Source organism: Melozone crissalis, unplaced genomic scaffold (assembly GCF_028551555.1).
Source record: "Melozone crissalis strain CALT ecotype California unplaced genomic scaffold, PUWL_Pcris_2 ptg000032l_1, whole genome shotgun sequence".
NCBI lineage: Eukaryota > Metazoa > Chordata > Aves > Passeriformes > Passerellidae > Melozone > Melozone crissalis.
In genome coordinates, this window is record NW_026535810.1 from 5064530 (window position 1) to 5084366 (window position 19837).

General features: G+C 43.2%; 3 protein-coding genes across 3 annotated transcripts; all 3 read right to left on the bottom strand.

The window, feature by feature from the left end:
• Positions 1-1873: 1873 nt before the first annotated feature.
• LOC128940145 (olfactory receptor 12-like) lies at positions 1874-8775 on the bottom strand (the record flags this gene model as incomplete). The annotated part of the gene is made up of 2 exons (XM_054281454.1): positions 7875-8775; positions 1874-1902 (listed from the first exon to the last, which is right to left on the bottom strand). Coding segments are annotated over exons 1-2 (930 nt in total), but the record flags the coding sequence as incomplete, so codon positions are not given.
• A 3468-nt stretch (positions 8776-12243) lies between these two features.
• Positions 12244-14077, bottom strand: LOC128940107 (olfactory receptor 6Y1-like). Its single transcript, XM_054281407.1, has 2 exons — positions 13164-14077; positions 12244-12325 (listed from the first exon to the last, which is right to left on the bottom strand). The coding sequence occupies exons 1-2, from the start codon at positions 14075-14077 to the stop codon at positions 12244-12246; spliced, it is 996 nt and encodes a 331-aa protein (XP_054137382.1).
• Positions 14078-17938: 3861 nt separating this feature from the next.
• On the bottom strand, positions 17939-18898 carry LOC128940108 (olfactory receptor 6B1-like). The gene has a single exon (XM_054281408.1). The coding sequence runs from the start codon at positions 18896-18898 to the stop codon at positions 17939-17941; it is 960 nt and encodes a 319-aa protein (XP_054137383.1).
• Between the last annotated feature and the right edge of the window lie 939 nt (positions 18899-19837).

The window sequence follows — 19837 nt, forward strand, 5'->3', positions numbered from 1 at the left end:
TAAGTGAAGCAGGTGCTTCAAAGACCAAGTCTGCTAGTACGCTGTTGAAAGTGAAACGAAATAACCTTTGTTATGATTTAGGTAATCCTGTGTTAACCACGTCTTCTGTCAATGAGCCTTACAGGTTGCAGCTGACAGAGTCACTTCTCCTGAAGGACAGCAACTGGCATTTTGTCTCTGTAAATCCTGAACAGAAGGGTACTTGGAACCGAATTCATTGTAAGTACATCGTCATTGGGGACACCAAACACACACCACAAGAGATCAGAATTGCTCCAGGAATGACAACATCAGATCCTGAGCAATTTGTTCTCGGCCTGCACTGTTTCCACCCACCCCTGTTTCTTCCCAAGGGACAAATTGTTGCACAAGCTGTCCCTGTGCCATCTTTACCTGAAAATATCGAAAAACAAGGGCCCACAGTTGCCCGGGTCCAAGTTATTGGGAAAGATAAACCCAAATTATGGTGCAATGTCAGTGGGGGTGGGGAGTCTAAACGCATTGAGATGCTTGTAGACACAGGTGCAGACTGCACAGTGATTCCAGTACAAGACTGGCCAGCACATTGGCCTTTGCAAAATGTTGCCGGTCACCTTCAAGGTGTGGGAGGTCTGCAATTAGCAAGACAATCCAAAAGTATTATTCAATTTGAGGGACCAAACGGGCAATTGGCAAATATCCGTCCATTTGTGTTAGATTATTCGGAACCTTTGTTAGGGAGAGATTTAATGGCCCAGTGGGGTGTCACAATTGATATTCTAGACTCTCCACAGCATTTTTGTGCAGCAGTCATTGAACAACAGCGCCCCACCCAAAAACTGAAGTGGAAAACAGACGAACCGGTTCAGGTGAAACAGTGGCCACTCAGTAAACAAAAAATAAAGGCGCTTGAGGAACTAGTGCAAGAGCAACTAAAAAAGGGCCACATTGTGGAGACCATGTCCCCATGGAACTCTCCAGTGTTTGTCATCCAAAAAGTTGACAAAAAGAGATGGCGACTCCTCTGCGACCTCCGACAAATTAATAATGTAATTGAAGATATGGGTTCTCCCCAACCTGGTATGCCATCCCCAACAATGCTTCCCCAAGATTGGAAATTAGCTGTTATTGATAATAAAGATTGTTTTTTCCAAATCCCCTTGCACCCTGACGATGCACCGTGTTTTGCATTCTCGGTCCCTTCCATCAACATGGAAGCCCCTATGAAAAGGTACCATTGGACCGTTCTTCCTCAGGGATTAAAGGTATCTCCAGCTATCTGCCAGTGGTATGTCTCTTCCCTGCTTTCCCCAGTACGTGCAGCCGCAGAGAAGGCCATTATTTATCATTACATGGATGATATCCTTGTGTGTGCCCCCAATGATGATTTACTCACACATGCGCTTGACCTAACGATCGATGCATTGATTGTTGCAGGGTTCGAGCTCCAGGAAAAGAAAATTCAAAAGATGCCACCTTGGAAGTATTTGGGCTTAGAAATTGGAAATAGGACCATTGTTCCTCAAAAACTAGAAATCAATCCAAGGATCAAGACCCTTGCGGATGTCCACAAGTTGTGTGGGTCTTTGAATTGGGTAAGACCATGGCTCAGTCTGACTAATGAAGACCTTGCCCCTCTTTTCAATTTACTGAAAGGGGGAGAGGACCCAGGTGCTCCTAGGTCTGTTACCCCAGAGGCACGGAAAGCTCTAGAAAAGGTGCAGATTGCAATGTCCACAAGACAGGCCAACCGATGCCGGCCTGACCTGCCATTCAAATTTATCATTCTAGGTAAGTTGCCACACCTCCATGGAATTATTTTCCAGTGGGAGGAAAAACAAACACCTAAGGCAAAGAACACACAAAAAAAGGACCGGGACCAGAGGGACCCTCTCTTGATCATAGAGTGGGTTTTCCTCAGTCACAAAAGGTCCAAGAGACTGACAAAGCCTCAGGAGCTGGTAGCAGAACTGATCCGGAAAGCAAGGACCCGGATCATGGAGTTAGCAGGATGTGATTTTAAGTGCATTCACATTCCAGTTGAGTTAAAATCAGGTCAAAATACTATGAAAATACTAGAACAATTGTTTCAAGAAAATGAAGTGTTTCAGTTTGCTCTGGATTCCTACTCAGGACAAATTTCGGTAGCGCGGCCCGCTCACAAATTGTTTGAACAAGACGTTCAATTTACTCTAAAATTGAGAAGTGCTCTAAGTAGGAGACCTTTAAAAAGGGCTCTGACTGTCTTTACAGATGCGTCTGGGAGGTCCCACAAGTCTGTTGTGACTTGGAAGGATCCTCAAACCCAGCAGTGGGACACAGACATTGCTGAGGTGGAAGGTTCACCTCAGGTTGCTGAATTGGCTGCGGTTGTTAGGGCTTTTGAAAGGTTCTCAGAACCATTTAATCTGATTACAGACTCTGCATATGTGGCAGGAGTAGTATCCAGAGCAGATCAAGCAATACTGCAAGATGTATCTAACATCGCACTTTTCGAATTGCTCTCAAAACTGGTAAAGTTAGTCACTCACCGAGAGCAACCATTTTATGTGATGCATGTCAGGTCACACACTGACTTGCCAGGGTTTATCGCTGAAGGCAACAGAAGGGCAGATGCTCTTGCTGCACCTGCAGTGATGGCCACTCTCCCAAATGTTTTTGAACAGGCAAAAATCAGCCACCAGCTTTTCCACCAAAATGCACCTGGCCTGGTTCGTCAGTTTAAAATCACTCGAGAACAGGCCAAAGCGATTGTGGCCACGTGCCCAAATTGCCAACAACATGCACTCCCTGCAGTGAGTACGGGAGCAAACCCAAGGGGACTGAACAGTTGTGAACTGTGGCAAACAGATGTAACACACATACAGTCTTTTAGACGGCAAAAATATGTTCATGTTAGTGTAGATACCTTTTCTGGAGCGGTCTATGCTTCTGCCCACACAGGAGAATCATCTATTGATGCTATTAAGCACCTCTTACAGGCTTTTTCTTTCATGGGCACCCCCAAGGAGCTGAAAACTGATAATGGGCCTGCTTATAAATCCAAGGAATTTGGGAGCTTCCTGCAGCAATGGGGAGTAGAGCACAAAACTGGCATCCCCTACTCCCCTACAGGTCAAGCCATTGTAGAAAGAACTCACTGTGATATTAAAAGGGTCCTGGACCAGCAGCAACAGGTTCTGAAGGTGGAACCTCCCCATATCCGGTTATCCAGGGCGCTATTCACAATCAATTTTCTGAATTGTTCTTTTGACAGCCTGAACCCACCCATCCTACGCCACTTTGGGGGGAGCAGTCACAGGTTGATGAAAGAAAAGCCTCCGGTTTTAGTAAATGACCCTGAGACTTGGAAAATGGTGGGACCTTACAAATTGGTTACTTGGGGACGTGGATACGCCTGTGTGTCCACCCCCTCTGGTTTAAGGTGGGTTCCTTCCAAATGGGTAAAGCCCTATGTTCCCAAGGTCTCAGAGAAATCTGCAGAAGCACCCCAGGTTGCTCATGCTGCCTGGAGAAGAAAACGCCGCACGCGTTCTCTGGAGGAAATTCCATTTAAGCCTCCTATCTGGAATAGTTTGTAATATATGTTTGTTTCAAGTTTTTGTACCAGTTTAGATCCCACTGTTCGTGTGTAGCCTCGAGATGCCATGAGACCGAGCCTGCTTCTCGTTCTGCTCGTGATTATCCCACCTGCGATCTCCTGCATAGTGCCGCAGCCCAAACCACATATGGACTACCTTGACAAAGGCTCTCGGACATCAAGAGAGAAACTGACAACGGACTGAATGGACTGTTCAAAGGCTGGGGACTCTCGGGCTGGTTGGGATCTATTCTGAAAACTGTGTTTTTAGTGCTGTTTATTTTAGTTATAGTTATTGTAGTTTTTAGCATTGTTTTTAGACTAATCAAACGCATGGTCCTCAAGTTAATTTCAAGCTCATCTCCCCCTCCTGAGGTCTACCATTTGGAAGCCCTCAGTGCTCCCATGGATGACCTGGAGGCCTCAGTGGAAAACACTGACCCTCCTGTAGAGGAAGAACTGATTTACCAACCATAGTTTGGCAATCACTCTGCACCACAAACACAGCCCTCTTCTTTTTAAACAAAACTAGGGGGAGATGTTGCGGTGTGTCTTAAGCTTCTGGGTCCCTTTCCCAGGTGTGCCTATATGTCTCTCCCTTCCCCCTCGCCCCCTTGCTTAGTGTGTTGTGTCAATCAGGCTTAACATTCCAGCAAGGCATCGTGTGATTGGTCAAGTTCAAAAGATGCCCCTATGCCCAGAGGTCATTGGCCTATGTCTAGGTGTCCCTCGTCCCTTGAGACCGCGCCCCTTTCACCTGGTTGGTGCTCAGCTGTTCCCCCCCCTCCCCCTGCCCCGGGAGCTTAAAAGGTGATCAGGCCATGTGCTCGTCATTCTGCTGGAGCAGCTGCTCCCGTCCAGACCTCTGTAACCATGGAATAAACTTCTGGACATTAAACCCTCCAGCGCAATCCTCTCCTTTTTCTCTTCACCATCGCCAGAAGCTCTCTCTCCTGAGGTGAACGGAGTTCCTGACAAGCCTGGACTTGCTCAGTGCCCAGCTGCAATCTCCAGCAGCCAAGGTATCTCTGGGGTGATTTACACCACAGTCGCTGCCTTTGGCCCAGCAGCGAGGGTCAGACTGGCCCAGGCACCATCTAACTGATAATATTGGGATTCATATTCCAATACTCCACCTTATCCCAAGAGCACTATGGAACATCAAGTTACCTGCGGAAAGGGTTGAGGACATTTTCACCAGCCAAGTTGACCACAGCTTCGCACAGGGGCAGCCCGGAGTGGGACAGCTCCTCCTGGGCAGGAGTGACAGACATGACAAATCAGGCCACCCCTCTGATCAAGCCTTCCCTGCAAATAAGCAGAGCAGGCTCCCAAGAACTTCACCCAGTTTCTTCCTGGCATTTGCAGAGACAGCACGAATGGAGAAGATTTTGTTTCTTGGAGCTACAGCAGTACCCATTCTAATGACTGTGACCCACGGAACACCAGCAAAAGGACATCCAGAGGAGCCAGACCTCCCCTCCATGCCATGGAAAGCCACGGCACGCAGCCTGGTTTCTCAGCCCTGTCACACTCGCCCTGCTGTGACAGCTCTCATTTCATACCCAGCTGATCCGATCCGTGCCCCCTCTTCGTGACACATGGGTCACTTGGTGCCCTGGGCTCCGCAGCAGCTGGGTCAGGGCTCTGCCCACGAAGCCCGTCCCACCACCTGGTTAGAGAGGCAACATCAGGGCTGTGTTGCTGTGCCATCACCCCTCTGCAGCAGAGGCGGCCCATGCCTGGGGCTGCATCACCGCAGCACCGCCCGCGCTCATGGCCAGCTCCCATAGCCGGGGAGGAAGCGGCGGCTTGGCTCCAACCCAGCGGGCAGCACCCAAGACCCAGGCCCGCCTGGCCCTTCTCCAAAACTCCGTTCCGCTCAACACTCCCGCTCCCTCACGGGACCCGCTCCCTTACGGACCTGCTCCCACAGGCACCCGCACCTCCACGGGCCTCGCTCTCTCTGTCCGCCGCTCCCTCACGGCCCCGCACCCTCAGGCCCCCATTCCCTGTGGCCGCAGCCCCCTCACGGCCCCGCTTCCTCAGGGCCTCTGCTCCATCAGGGCCCCCGCTTCAGACCTTCAGACCGCCGCTCTCTCAGGCCACCCCTCCCTCACGGGCCCCGTTCCCTCAGACCTCCGCTCCCTCACGGACTCCGCACCCTCACGGTTCCCGCTCGCTCACGGCCCCGCTGTCTCTCTGTCAGCCGCTCTCTCTCGGGCTCCCACTCTCTCTGTCCGCCGCTCCCTCACGGCCCCCGTTCTCTCTGGCCCCTCTCCCTCACGCCCCGTTCTCTCTGGGCCCTGCTCCCTGACGCCCCGTTCTCTCTGGCCCCTGCTCCCTCACGCCCCGTTCTCTCTGGGCCCTGCACCCTCACGTCCCGTTCTCTCTGGCCCCTGCACCCTCACGCCCCGTTCTCTCTGGGCCCTGCTCCCTCACGCCCCGTTCTCTCTGGCCCCTGCACCCTCACGCCCCGTTCTCTCTGGGCCCTGCACCCTCACGCCCCGTTCTCTCTGGCCCCTGCACCCTCACGCCCCGTTCTCTCTGGGCCCTGCACCCTCACACCCCGCTCTCTCTGTCCGCCGCTCCCTCACAGCCCCGCTCCCCCAGCCCCGCACTCACCCACCACCACCCGCATTGCCGCGCCGCGCATGTGCCGAGCAGCGCCCACAGCGCGTGCGCCCCGCCCTTTGCGCACGGCGCCCCCTAGTGGCGCGGAGGCCCTTAAAGGGCCAGCGCATCCCAGCGCCGGGGCCGTGCTCGGGAATGGGCGGCGAACCGGGCTGGAACCGGGCTGGAGCCGGGCTGGAACCGGGCTGGAACCGGGCTGGAACCGGGCTGGGGACACGGGGAGCGGCCCGGGGCTGAGGGGACACTCGGGAACCGCCTGGGCCCAGGGGCTGAGGGGGCACTCAGGGAACAGAGCAGAGCGGGGCTGAGGGGACATCCATCATCCATCCATCCATCCATCCGTCATCCCTCCATCCATCCATCCATCCATCCATCCCTCATCCATCCATCCATCATCCATCCATCCATCCATCCATCCATCATCCATCATCCATCCATCCATCCATCCATGATCCATCCATCCATCCATCCATCCATCCATCCATCATCCATCATCCTTTCCCCAGCCCCAGTCTGTCACTCAGTCACAGAACCATTAAAGTTGGAAAATACCTCCAGGATTGTTGTGTTTGACTGAACACCACCATGAGCTAAATCATGGCACCAAGTGCTGTGTCCTGTCTCTTTTTGGGCACTTCCAGGAGTGGTGTCTCCCTTGCTTCACTGAGCAACCACAGCTCTCCTCATCCCTCTGGCCACCAGCTCTATGAAAGTGCCATATCCTGTGGTTAAGAAAAGAAGAAATGCATTTTCTACGAGGAGCCAGCTTGGATATTTGAGTTTTAAGAGCTATTTGCAGAGACACATCTCTGTGCTTCACTCTTGTCTGACTTAATTTAGCTGTGGATGTGCAGAGTGAGAATGCCTCCACCTGAACTGGCTGTGTTCCAGAAATAAGTGCCAGAATCTGTTTGTGTCCTATTTTACATGTTCAGTACAGTTAGGTGTGGCAGCAGATTCTGCTGCCAGAATCTGAATTTTCTGTCCTATTTTACATGTTCAGTACACTTAGGTACTCTTCAAATTGTCCAACCCATCGTGTTAATTATGGCTTTAAAATGCTGGTATCTTTTGAATGGCTATAAGAGGCCTCTAAATTACAGGTCAGATGGATTGTAAATATCTAATTACGGTTAAATGAAACCTCACTTTCATCTGCTCTAGAAAAGGAATAAAGCTGGCCAGAGAAAAATCGGGAAAAAAGAGATACTTTTGTTCACAAGAATGTAAAAGAAAATGTCAAAATTGTGTGTCACTGTGATCAGCCATTTAACAGATGTGTGGTCTTGGCTTACTTAATTGACCTTACTTTTAAATTCTTATTTTTATTCTGGTTTTATGGGTAAGCATCAATGATTTAAGTGTAATTGATGTAAACTTATGAAATAATTTCATAGAAATCAAACATATTGCCCATTGAAGGATATCCTACATCCTATCAAAAATTGTTTAGTTGAAATAACAATTACTAGATTGTCATAGATTTGTTTATATATCCTGCTTTTACTGACCATCTAGGAACACAAAAGACTCTTGAAAGCAGGTCCTGATGTCCTTCATTTTACATCCTGTCCTTTATTTCACATTCAGGTCCTGATGTCCTTTATTTTACAAATTGGACCCCGTGCTCATTCTCAGCTTCAGGAATGGTGCTTAAAAAACCCTTTCCTCTTTAACTGTTTTTTCAGAGCCCCTTTTACCTCCCTGTTTCTGAGGGTGTAAATGAAAGGGTTCAGCATGGGAATAACAACAGTGTAGAGGATGGAGATGATGTTGCTCTTGCTGGGTGAGGATGCAGCTCCAGGCTGAGCATACATGAAGAACACTGTCCCAAAGAACAAGCAGATTGTCACCATGTGAGACGAGCAGGTGGAGAAGGCCTTGTGCCTGCTTTCTGCTGAAGGCATTTGGATGATTGTGACGATGATATAAGCATAGGAGACAAAAACCACCAGGGCAGTGCCCACAATTATTGGTCCACACGCAGCCAGCATTACGAGCTGGTTGACAAGGGTGTTGGAGCAGGAGGTGTGGATCACTGCAGCAACTTCACAGAAGAAGTGCTTGATTTCTCTGTGCCCACAGAAGGACAGGCTGAAGGTGAAGCCTGTCTGGATGGTGCAGTTGATGCAGCGTGACAGATAGGAGCCCACCACCATGAGCACACAAAGCCTTCTGCTCATAACCACCTGGTAGAGCAGCGGGTTGCAGATGGCAGTGAAGCGATCATAAGCCATCACAGCCAGGAAAAAAGCTTCTGTTGTGCCAAAGAGAGAGAAGAAGAACATTTGGGAAGCACAGCCAGCATAGGAAATGCTCCTTCTGCCCAGCAAGAATGCCAGGGCTGCCCTGGGAGTGATGGCAGAGGAATAGCAGATGTCCAAGGTGGACAGGTTCCCCAGGAAGAAGTACATTGGGGTGTGCAGCTTGGGCTCCATCCTGATGATGAGGATCATGCAGATGTTTCCCACCACAGTGACAAAGTACATTGTGGAGAAGAGAACTGAGAGAGGGACTTGGGATCCTGGGTGGGATTTGAACCCCACCAAAATGAACTCACTTATCCTGGTGTGGATTTCCATCTTGGCTTTCCAAAAGGAAATTAGGATGGAGTGGATTGAAGATACTTTGCCTGGAGAAGCAATTGTAGAAGAAGAAGACAAACAATGAAATACATGAAACATAAGAAATATAAATTAATAAAATTAATTGTAAATTATATGCATTATGTAAAATAATATAAACAATACAAAATATTTAAAAATATTAATATAATGTAAATACTATATAACTAAGAATAAAATAAATTATAATATTATATATAATTAATTAAATATATAAATATATTAAAATAAGTATTAATATGACTAATAAATATTGATTATAAATCAATAAATATAAATATTATTATGACTATAATTCTATATATATAGTATATATTATGTAATATATACTGTATATGACATATAATCAATAATATATTGATTTTAGTTATATTATTATAAAATAATTATTAATTAATAAAATTAAATAGATATTTGGAAAAATTATAAAATTAATTATATATCATATCTGCCAGTTTTTGTCAACTACTACAGGGTAATTTGTAAGCTAATAATCCTGTAATATTATCTTCAGTATAAAGAAACATTCTGCATGCAGCTTATCCAACCTATTTTAATTTAATAAACTTTACGACCAACTAGAAACAGACATTCCATTCTACAGTTGAAGACCTATTTCAGATTTAACCGGCAGAAAATAATCTCACCCTAAGACTGCAACTAACCCACAAGATTGCTCTCCCCTAAACAAAAGAACAGGAAAAATGCTGCTTCAGGTGATGCAAAACAATTGTAAATATATGAGCCAAGAAATGTATTCATTTAGATAATAGTTTAAAAAAATGTCAAGTCTATTATTTTTAAAAAAGCTGAGTGACAGAAATGGTATTTTATTTGCTTTGCTGTCATTTCCATTAGATAATTTTTCTTAACCAGCATATACTTAATATTTTAAAAGCATTGAATTAATTTTTAACAATTTCTCCAGCTATCCCCCCGTGGTCCTTGAAATGTGGCCTCACCTCTAGGTACCCTCAGAAGGTATTAAATATATTTAATCCTTTGTTCTATTTAATCCTTTTTTCTTATTTACCCACGAGTCTTAGGAAAGGGAAATAAATTTGGAGAAAGAATTTCTCTTTGCATAACCTTGCTCATTAAATATTTAGTGAGTTTTCCTGGGGATTTTTGTGTGCAGAGAGCTCAGGTTTAGGCAGTCAGGTCAAGTATCACTCAAAGCCTTTCCAAGGTTGTTGTCTACAACTTTCACAATTCCTAAACCTTCCCTTATTGTCAAAAGAGAGAAATAGATGCATCCACAGTGCGATCCTTCTAGTCTCACCCTACCTGTTCAAAACAGGGGAAAAACTGTCCCTTAGAAGTAGCTGGTTTTGATAAAAAAATAATAAAGCAAGCCAGAAGAGAATAAGAAAAAAAGAGATTTGTCCACAATAATGTAAAAGAAAACATCAAAATCTTGTGTCATTGTGGTCAGGCATTCAACAGCTGTGTGGTCCTGGCATATGTAATTGACCTTATTTTTAAATTCTTATTTTTGTTCTGGTTTTATGTGTAAGCATCAATGATTTTAGTGTAATACATGTAAACTTATGAAATAATTTAATGATAATCAAACATATTGTCCATTGAAGGATATCCTACATCCTATCCGAAATTGTTTTGTTGAAATAACAATTACTACTGCTTAATTTAATGGCTTTTTAAAGAAGGTAAACACCTCAGCTAAGAATGAAGATGCTGCAGATACTTTTTTAGCCAGTGAGAAAGGAAGATTTTTGATTCACCTGAGAAGTCTCTGGATCTATCTGTCCCTTGATTGATCAAACAAAAAGTCTAAATGCAGACACATTAAAAACTGTCTTCCTGATAATGTATTTAATTTCCAGAAGAACTAACTGTATACATAATTACTACATTCTATATAATGAGAAAAAAGAGAAAACAGAAACTTTTAATCCAATTCTGTCATCCCATTTAACAAAGCAAAACTCAGATTTCACACACCACAATACACATACCTTGTGACACAGTTATTGAAGCCAGGTTTGGTTTTTTGGAATTCAGGTTTCTTGAACACATTGCCAAAAATACTGAACATTTTTTCTACTCAGCTGACTTTTCTCTTGTAATCAATACATCACTGGTTTTTCCTCTGACTGCTTCTAAGAGCATTCTCCTTAGCATGTTGCTTATGTATACTTTAATAAGTGTACATAAAAAAACCCAGGGATTCAGTTTCCACAGTCCTGGACCTTCACAGCAAACATCTGAAATCTCAAATGAGATATTTTTCCCTTGTGCCATTTTTATTTGCCTGCAAAAGTAGAAAACTATAAGGAATAGAAGAGATAAAATAACAAACACAAGCAATAAAGTGTAAAGCTGTTTACTTTTTTCACTGCTTCTTATGCAGAACCCTTCCTGCCTCTTGTAGATTTTTTTTCTGCTCAGCAAAACACTGTGGACCTAATCAAGATTCTCATTAACCATTAGAATCTGCTTCCTTCTGTTGTAGTTGAGACAGAGACAATACAAAGCCACATTCCATTTTTAGAAGGCTTCAAACTGTTTTTATTATGGCATGCATGCTTTTTATGCATTCTTATAAAACTCATAAGTTTACACTTTACTCATTGGTCACAAAAGACAAATGAAGTGTTCATTGGAAGAGGCAGCTGCAGGTTTGTCTTATTTATCCTGCTTTCTTTCTTGATTTCTATGTCAAGGACTTTGGTAGGAAATTCTTTCAGGGGTAAACATGGATCCCCTTCTCAACCTTCTCTCTGGCTCACAGAAGTCACTGTAAAACCTCTTCCAGATTATCAAAATAGAACAGACACCCTTGCCTTCTCCCCAAGCAATAATGGTTCTCCTCTCTAAACAAAAGCAAGTTTTCACTAAATGTGTTTTCTTCTCTGACTCCAGGAGTGTGCTCACCTCTAAAACTGAGAAATCTGGTTCAGGTGAGGGCCCAGCCTCTAAGGGAACACTGCTCTGGGGGGCAGCAATCACCCCAGGAAGGGAAAAACATCTCACAACCCCTGTTTGGGTATCTCACACACCCTAGGACATGGCTGTCTTTCAAAAAGCAAATTTGCATTCTTCTCAGCACAGGAGTGTCCCATTTAGTTACAGCAAACTATATTAAATTTTCTTTGTTTTGGCACGTGGTTTTAAATAAATCTGCATGAAATAGATGTTTCTGTTCTTGATATAATGGCTTCCCATATTTTGTGACTGACAATTGATCAGTGCCTTCTAAACCCAGACTATCTTACATTTGCATATGTTCCTATCAGTTTCTCTCATCTGCACGCAGAGAGTGAGATTAAGAGAAAGTTTCCCAAAAGCTGAGATTGGACTTTGTTTTTACCTTCTTAACTTGTGGGTAGTGACTTATTTACAGTACTTTAAAAGTACTTGAATTTGTGAAAGTGTTTATTAGGAAAATTTCCAGAAATAAGCTTAGATGCAAGAGGGAACTTGCATTCTCAAAAGGTTTGTGTTTGTGTAAGACTTTTCTGTGTTCTCTCCTTCCCTAAGGTACCTCCTCTGTTGAATAAATTATGAATTATTTTTTTTTCAGGTTATCTAACAATATTATTATTAGTGTACATAAACCCCATAATAATTGGATGATAATCCTCTTCCCAGTGTATTTGAAGGATTTTCCTAAAATTATTTCAAAACAATCACTTCAGATCAGGGCTTTAAAACCAGTCAATGTGTATAGGCAAATCACTGCATTAAAGGAACTTCAAACCTTGCAAAATTTAAATTAAAAACTCAGGAAGGAGTTGTGGAGCTGAGACAGAGGCCAAGTCACAATGCAGCTGTACCATGTGAATATTCACATTATACCTTCTCTAATGCCATATTAGAAACATTTTCTTCATCAGAGGATGGTTCTTTTTATCCTACACCAGGAATCTAAGAATGTTACAATTACCCATCCTTTGCTGCTGCCTATTTCTCTCAAGGGATAATCACAAAATCTTGAACTAAATAAATCACACATAACTGATTTTCACATGCATTTACAGTGTTTTCTGGACTCTGTTCCATTTAGAGCAAACAAATCTGGGCTTTATTTTCCAGCATTTCCAAACACCTTTAAAAACAGCAGTCATTCAGTTGGAGACTTTTAAGAAAAGGTGACAGCATTGATTCTTAGGAGGAAAACAAGCAAAAAAACCCCAAACCCACACATCTCGAGTCAAAACCATAGTATATACATAAATATATCAAGGTTTAGTTCAATAAATATGAGTGGTGGTTGCACGGATTAAGGTTTGGACCTCCTGACTTCATCTCCTCAGCGCTGCCGTTGATCTTCATGAGCAAAGCCCCTTCAGTTGATTTCTTTGGTGTCTCTTCTGCAAGTAAAAGTCCTCCTCATGGCAACCCTGACCTCTTTGTTTCTAAGGCAGTAGATGAGAGGATTCAGAAGTGGCACAACCGCCGTGTACAGGAGTGACACCAGCTTGTTGGCACGATAGGTGTACATGAGCTTGGGGTGGGCGCAGGTGAAAAGAGTGGTGGAGTAGAACAAAACCACCACGGTCAGGTGGGAGCTGCAGGTGGAAAAAGCCTTCTGCCTCCCCTGGGAAGAAGGAATCTTCAGCACAGTGAAGAGGATGCAGATGTAGGAGGCCACCACAGCGCACAGAGGCAGCAGGATGACCAGCAGGGCCAAGGTGAAGTCCACGAGCTCGGCCAAAGAGGAATCGCTGCAGGAGATGTTCAGGAGGGGGGAAATGTCACAGAAATAATGATTGATTTTGTCCACGTCGCAGAAGGAGAGGCTGGCTATGAAGCCCAGCTTGATGGAAGAGGTGGCCAAGCCACACATCCAGCAGGCAGCCACCAGCTGAGCACAGAGCTTGGGGCTCATGATCAGGGCGTACCTGAGGGGTTTGCAGATGGCCACGAAGCGGTCGAAGGCCATCACGGCCAGCAGGACGTACTCAGTGCAAACAAAAGTCACAAAGAAATGCAGCTGTGCCATGCAGCCCTGGAATGAAATCCTTTTGTCATGGGACAGGACATCTCTGATCATCTTTGGCTCAATGGCAGAGACATACCAGATCTCTAAAAAAGACAGATTCCCTAGGAAAAAATACATGGGTTTTTGCAGGCTGTGGTTATTTTGGATGATGAGAATGATGAGGAAGTTTTCCAACACAGTTAATAAATAAGCCAGAAGTAAAGCAGAGAAGAGAAGCAGCTGCTGTTCACCAGTGGTGGGAAAACCCAGGAGAAAGAAATACATGACTTTGGTTTCATTTCTCCCACCCATTCTGTAGAAGAAAGATGAACCTTATCCACCTGCAATAAATTAATGCAATCACACCTAACTACCAGGCTTAAATTCTTAGCCATAAGTTACACCACCACTTAAAGGCTCTGTAAAAGTTCAGACATTTTTTGCTGGGTTTTTAGAAATGAACTTTGTGAAATTTATCTGCTCATTTCAGAATTTTTTTCATTTTAGAAATTAAAACATGCTTTTAAATTTACATTTCATGGAGATAAACACACATTACAAATTGACATTTCATGGAGATAAATATACATTACAAAACTTTGCGGAGTTTATCTGCTCAATTCAGATTTTTTTCACTTTAAAAATTAATACATGCTTTTAAGTTTACATTTCATGGAGATAAATATACATTACAAATTGACATTTCATGGAGATAAATACACATTACAAATCTCACCTTAGACAAATGATGACTGATGCTAATATATTTTCCATCCAGTATAAAGAAGTGACAGGTTATGAGCTTATAGACAGACATTCACATTTCCAATGCTTTAGTTTCTACATCTAAACATTTCTAAAGTTCTATCATATATATCCCAGGAACTGTAAGAGAAATGTGAAGCAGCATAAGGATATATTCATTTTTAAAATAAAAAACCTCTCCAAATACATCTGAAAGAGCCCACTAAAGGTTTCTGTATCTGGCTCTGAGCACACTTACATCTACACAAATCTATGGAGATGGTACACAGAGATCTCAGATACAGCATAAGTACAAGCAAATTCCAATTTTAGGTCTGGTTTGTTTGCAGCTACCTCAGATTAATCCTTCAAAAATAAGAGTGGCTCAGCCTGTGCTGTTAAAAACAAAACTGTTCTCAACCTCCTGTAGTGTGAATCCACTGGTGCTGCAGAATGTGATCAGTAGGGAACAGCTGAAATGTGGACTGATATGTCAGTGCTGTGATCTATACCAGCACAGAGAAATCAACGCTTTATTTACCTGTGGTGTCTCATGAGGTCTGATTCAGAAATTGTGGTAACCTCCCAATGGAAGCAATCACAGAAAGAGGAGGGATGTTATTGTTTCCTCTGTGATTCCATGCAGAGCAGAAGAAACTCTGAAGATTTTTTTTTTCTGAGACACTGAACAATGAAAGAATACCTGCTAGTGTCTGCTGATTTTTATAGGGCAGATGAAAGTAAAAACATACCCTGAGGCAGGGAACATGGCAGTCTTTTACCAAAAGGTAATCTAGAAAAATATTTTAATGTACTAATCTAAATCAGTGACCTTAATTGGTAATGGCTTTTGGAGTGAGTGATTTTGGATAAGTGTAGTTTCACCCACACTGGAGTTGTGTTCAGACCCACAAATAGCCAAGTTATGCATTTTCTTAATTTTTTAAAACACTACAAATGTGTTCAGAGCAAAAGGAGGATCAGAGATAACATTTATCTGTCCCCTGGTGAGGTCAGCTGCCTCCCAAACAGAGCTGAGGAGCTGCTGCAGGATTCTATAGCATGAAAAGTACAAAACCTGATGCGGTTCCCCCTCCATGCTGCAGCTGTTTGTAAAATCTCCCTCCACTTGGTCTCATATTAATTAGATATCTTCCTTAAGCCAGAACCATGACTAAAATGACATTTATTACATTTAAATTACGTTTATTACATGAAATTACATTAATTACATTTAAAATTACAATTATTTTCATACAGTGAAAATAATGGGACTTTAGCATCTAGGAGAGCTGGAATCACAGAACTTATTTGGCTGTTAGGGCATAGTTTGATTTATTTTGCAAATATGTAAGAATCTAGTGACATTTGACATACCTTATGGTGTGCTGCTGAATTCTAACTTCTGGCCAAAGCCACATGTGCATGCTCAGGAATGTAAGGGAACCTCATAAAAAAGACAACTTTAAAATAATGTCAGTGCATGGAGAAGGGAGTAGTGTTAGTTCTTACCTCATTTCTGTTAAGCTTATGAGGGTCCAACTACCATGGACCAGTTTTGGGTTCCCCGGTATTTACATAATTTTAATTTATATAATTTTATTTATATAATTTTAATTTATATAGTTTTATAATTTATGTAATTATAATTTATATTATATATGTGTATATATATTTATAATTCAAGGAAAATGTGGATTAACTAGAGAGGTGCTTACCAAGGCCTGCTAGGATGTGAAGATATGACTCAGGGTACATGAACCATGAAAAGAAGTTATTGGGTTTGTTAAATATGGGGTATTGGAGGCTGTGACAAGCTATAAAAAGGGATAAAAACAATGCTTTGCAACTCAGTAGCTGCTATTTAGGCCATTGGATGTGAGGTCAGAGTGCTTAAACAGCTTCCCTGAGAGATTTTAGTACCTCTGACATTTTCAGCTCTCAGCTAGACCAAGGCACTTCTGATGTAACAGAGACGTGGGCAGAGTTATGCTATAAAATTATAAATTATAAATATATATTAACATCTGGAGTACTGCATCCAGGAGTGACATGGATCATCTGCAGAGCATCCATTCCCTGGATAGGATTGAACATATTGCTCAATCTGTGGGTACCAGATTCACTTCCCTAAACATCAATTTCTGTTGCAGTTTGTCATGCCACAGAGTTTTCCATTTGACATCCAGATCAAAGAATCATACAAAAACTCGGGTTGGAAAGGCAGAACTTTAATTACAGAATATTTTAACTCACTCTGCTGTCACAAACATATTTCAGAGTTTCAGGGACTTGTCAGGTCGAGCTTTGCAAAGCTCAAAGGACAGAGATTTCTTGACCTATTTGGGACTGTGTTGTGGTGCTTCACCACTCTATCTTATCTGAATTTAATTTTGTTGGAACAAGTTCCTGTTGCTTTTGTCTTTTCAGGCATGCCCACTTAAGAATTGCCTCTATCTCCTCTGTAATCCTCTTCAGGTGGTGGCAGACTGCAGCTAAACACCTCCTCAACATTCTTTTTTCTAATAAACTGCTCCCATCTGTCTCTCTCTGTGTGCTCCCACCCTTCTGTCATTTGGTAACTCGCTGCTGGAATTTCCATTTTTGTCTTTCTTCTAGTGGGAAGTTTCAGACTGGACACAGTACTGTTGATTTAGTCCTGGGTAACAAACAGAGCCCAGGATCATTTACCATCAGGCTGATGATGCAAGATTTTGTGTCTGTGTGTTAAATTACCCTCAAATTCTTCCTGACCCTCTCCTTTGAATGTTCCTTGGGGAAAGATCTGTGCTTAGACAACTGATTCTTCTCTTAGTGCTTATATCTCCTTATGTGATGTTGAAGGACCACAGGAAAAAAATTTAAGAATCAGGAGGTTGATTTAGCATTTAAAATGGAAATGAAACTGTGCAAATTAACCCTCTTCCCCAAAAGTAAAGGTTTGTTTTCTGAATCTGAGCTACTTCCCAAAGTTATATTTGAAGTTAATGAAGAAGAAACTTCTCAGTGGAGTTTCATGGTCTCCTATCACAGCTATCTAAAATGACTGAAGTTCCCATCCTCATTCCTGTGAAGAAAGCTGACATAACTATTTCTTTGGTGCCTCAAGTTCTTGAATCCTAGTTTCATGTTAAGTTGAATCAAGGTCAGAATGCAATTTTGTTCTTTGATGCATACCAACAAAATACATTCAGAGAGGACAATTATGGGTATTGCCTTTTCCACTCCTCGGAAATGATGTGTGATGTGTTCAGTTAGAAAAACCTTTTACATTCACATAGATTCAGAGATTTTAGCTGAACATGCAGATTGACTCCAATAACCAATAACTGGAGAACCCCAATAACCCTTTCTGTCAAAGTAAAAATCTTATTAGGTTTTCATAGAATTCAGACACATTCAGTTGGAAGATCATCTCCCAAGAATTCATTAGTGATCAGAGGCAGAAACTCTGGAGAGAGCAGTCCTGCTAGACAAGACCTTCAGCAAAGTGTCCTTCACCTCCTGGTTCCTCAGGCAGTAAATGCATGGGTTTAGCATCGGGGTGACAATGGTATAAATGATGGAAACCAGCTTGTTGAGATCCCTGGAGTCTGCACGCCTGGGCCGAGCATATATGAAGAGAGTTGCTGAGAAGAAAATGATGACCACAGCCAGGTGAGAAGCACATGTGGAGAAGGCTTTCTTCCTGTTCTGAGCCTTGGGGATGAGCAAAACAGTCCTGATTATGCAGGTGTAAGAAACAATGATGACAGAGAGGGGGATCAACAAAGTGAACAAGGCCGAGATGAAATCCACCATCTCAGCAAGGCGCCGCTGGGCGCACGAGAGGTTGAGCAGCGGGCTGATGTCACAGAGGAAGTGGTTGATGACCCCGGGCCCACAGAAGGAGAGCTGGGAGATGAAGGAGACCTTGAGCACAGCTATGAGGAAGCCAAGCGGCCAGGAGGCCGTGGCCAGCTGCAGGCAGGCCCTGTGGCCCATGGCGAGGGCGTAGTGCAGCGGGGCGCAGATGGCCACGTAGCGGTCGTAGGCCATGGCCGCCAGCAGGACACACTCAGTGCACACCAGGGCAATGAAAAAGTACAGCTGGGCCATGCAGCTTGTGAGGGAGATGCTCTTGTTCCTCACCACCAAGGTGAGCAGCAGCTTGGGAACGGTGACTGAGATGTAGCAGGCCTCAAGGAAAGCGAGGTGGCCCAGGAAGAAGTACATGGGCTTGTGGAGCTGGGGGTGGGTGATGATCAAGGTGATGATGACCATGTTCTCGGTGACAGTCAGCAAATACACAGCCAGGAAAATGACAAACAGCACAGCCTGCAGCTCTCTGCTGGTGGGGAATGCCAGGAGGATGAACTCATGGACGTGGGTGTCATTTTCTTGTGCCATGATGACCTTGAAGGCCTGGAATGTTGTGGTATTCACATTTTCTAAGACATCCCTTTGATCAGCATTTTTCTCCTGAGAAGCTGCAGAGAAAAAGGAGAACAATTATTATTTCATTTGCTTCTCCTGTGTTTCTCTCATCTGGAATGTGTTTGGAAATTGTTTACCCACAGGTGATTGTTTCATTGGATTCTGGTGTGAGTTGTTTTCACTCATTGGCCAATCAGTGCCAAACTGTGCCGAGACTCTAAAAAGAATGATGAGTTTTCATTATTATCTTTTTAGCATTTGGTAATATAGTATAATATAATGTAATGTAATGTAATGTAATGTAATGTAATATAATATCCTTTTAAAAACATGGAGTCAGATTCATCATTCCTCCCTGCCATGAAAATCCCTGCAAATACAATAGAATGTATGAGGAGCAAAAAGGAAAGAAATAAGGGAACATTTTGTATTATCTCCCCCAAGCATCCTCTTCATGCCTGACTTTCAAATATACAGTTTAACTAGAGATTCCACACCAGTTATTTAATTGACATTCCTTATTATTTAACCATTCCTTATTATTTAACTTCTGAATTATTTTTGTGGCCTACAGCAGGATTGGTGATTGGAATCTTGGCTCCAAGAAAATAGTTAGGCTTCACTGATTTCTTCACAGACTTTATCTTAACTTAAAACACAGTCAGAGGGGAAGAGACAACATTATTAAATGAGTGTTTGTTCTTTTGCATTAATTGATAGAATTAATCTTAATTTTTCACAAAATACCTGAAGTATGATGTTTATGCCTCTTATTTTCACTTCTTAGGGAAGATTTCAAACAACATTTTTTTTACATATTCCTGCACATTCCTATCCAATACTCAACTGACTTTCTAGAATGATGTTCATTATTTGTTATTCACAAAATATTTTCTATAGAAGACATTAAGA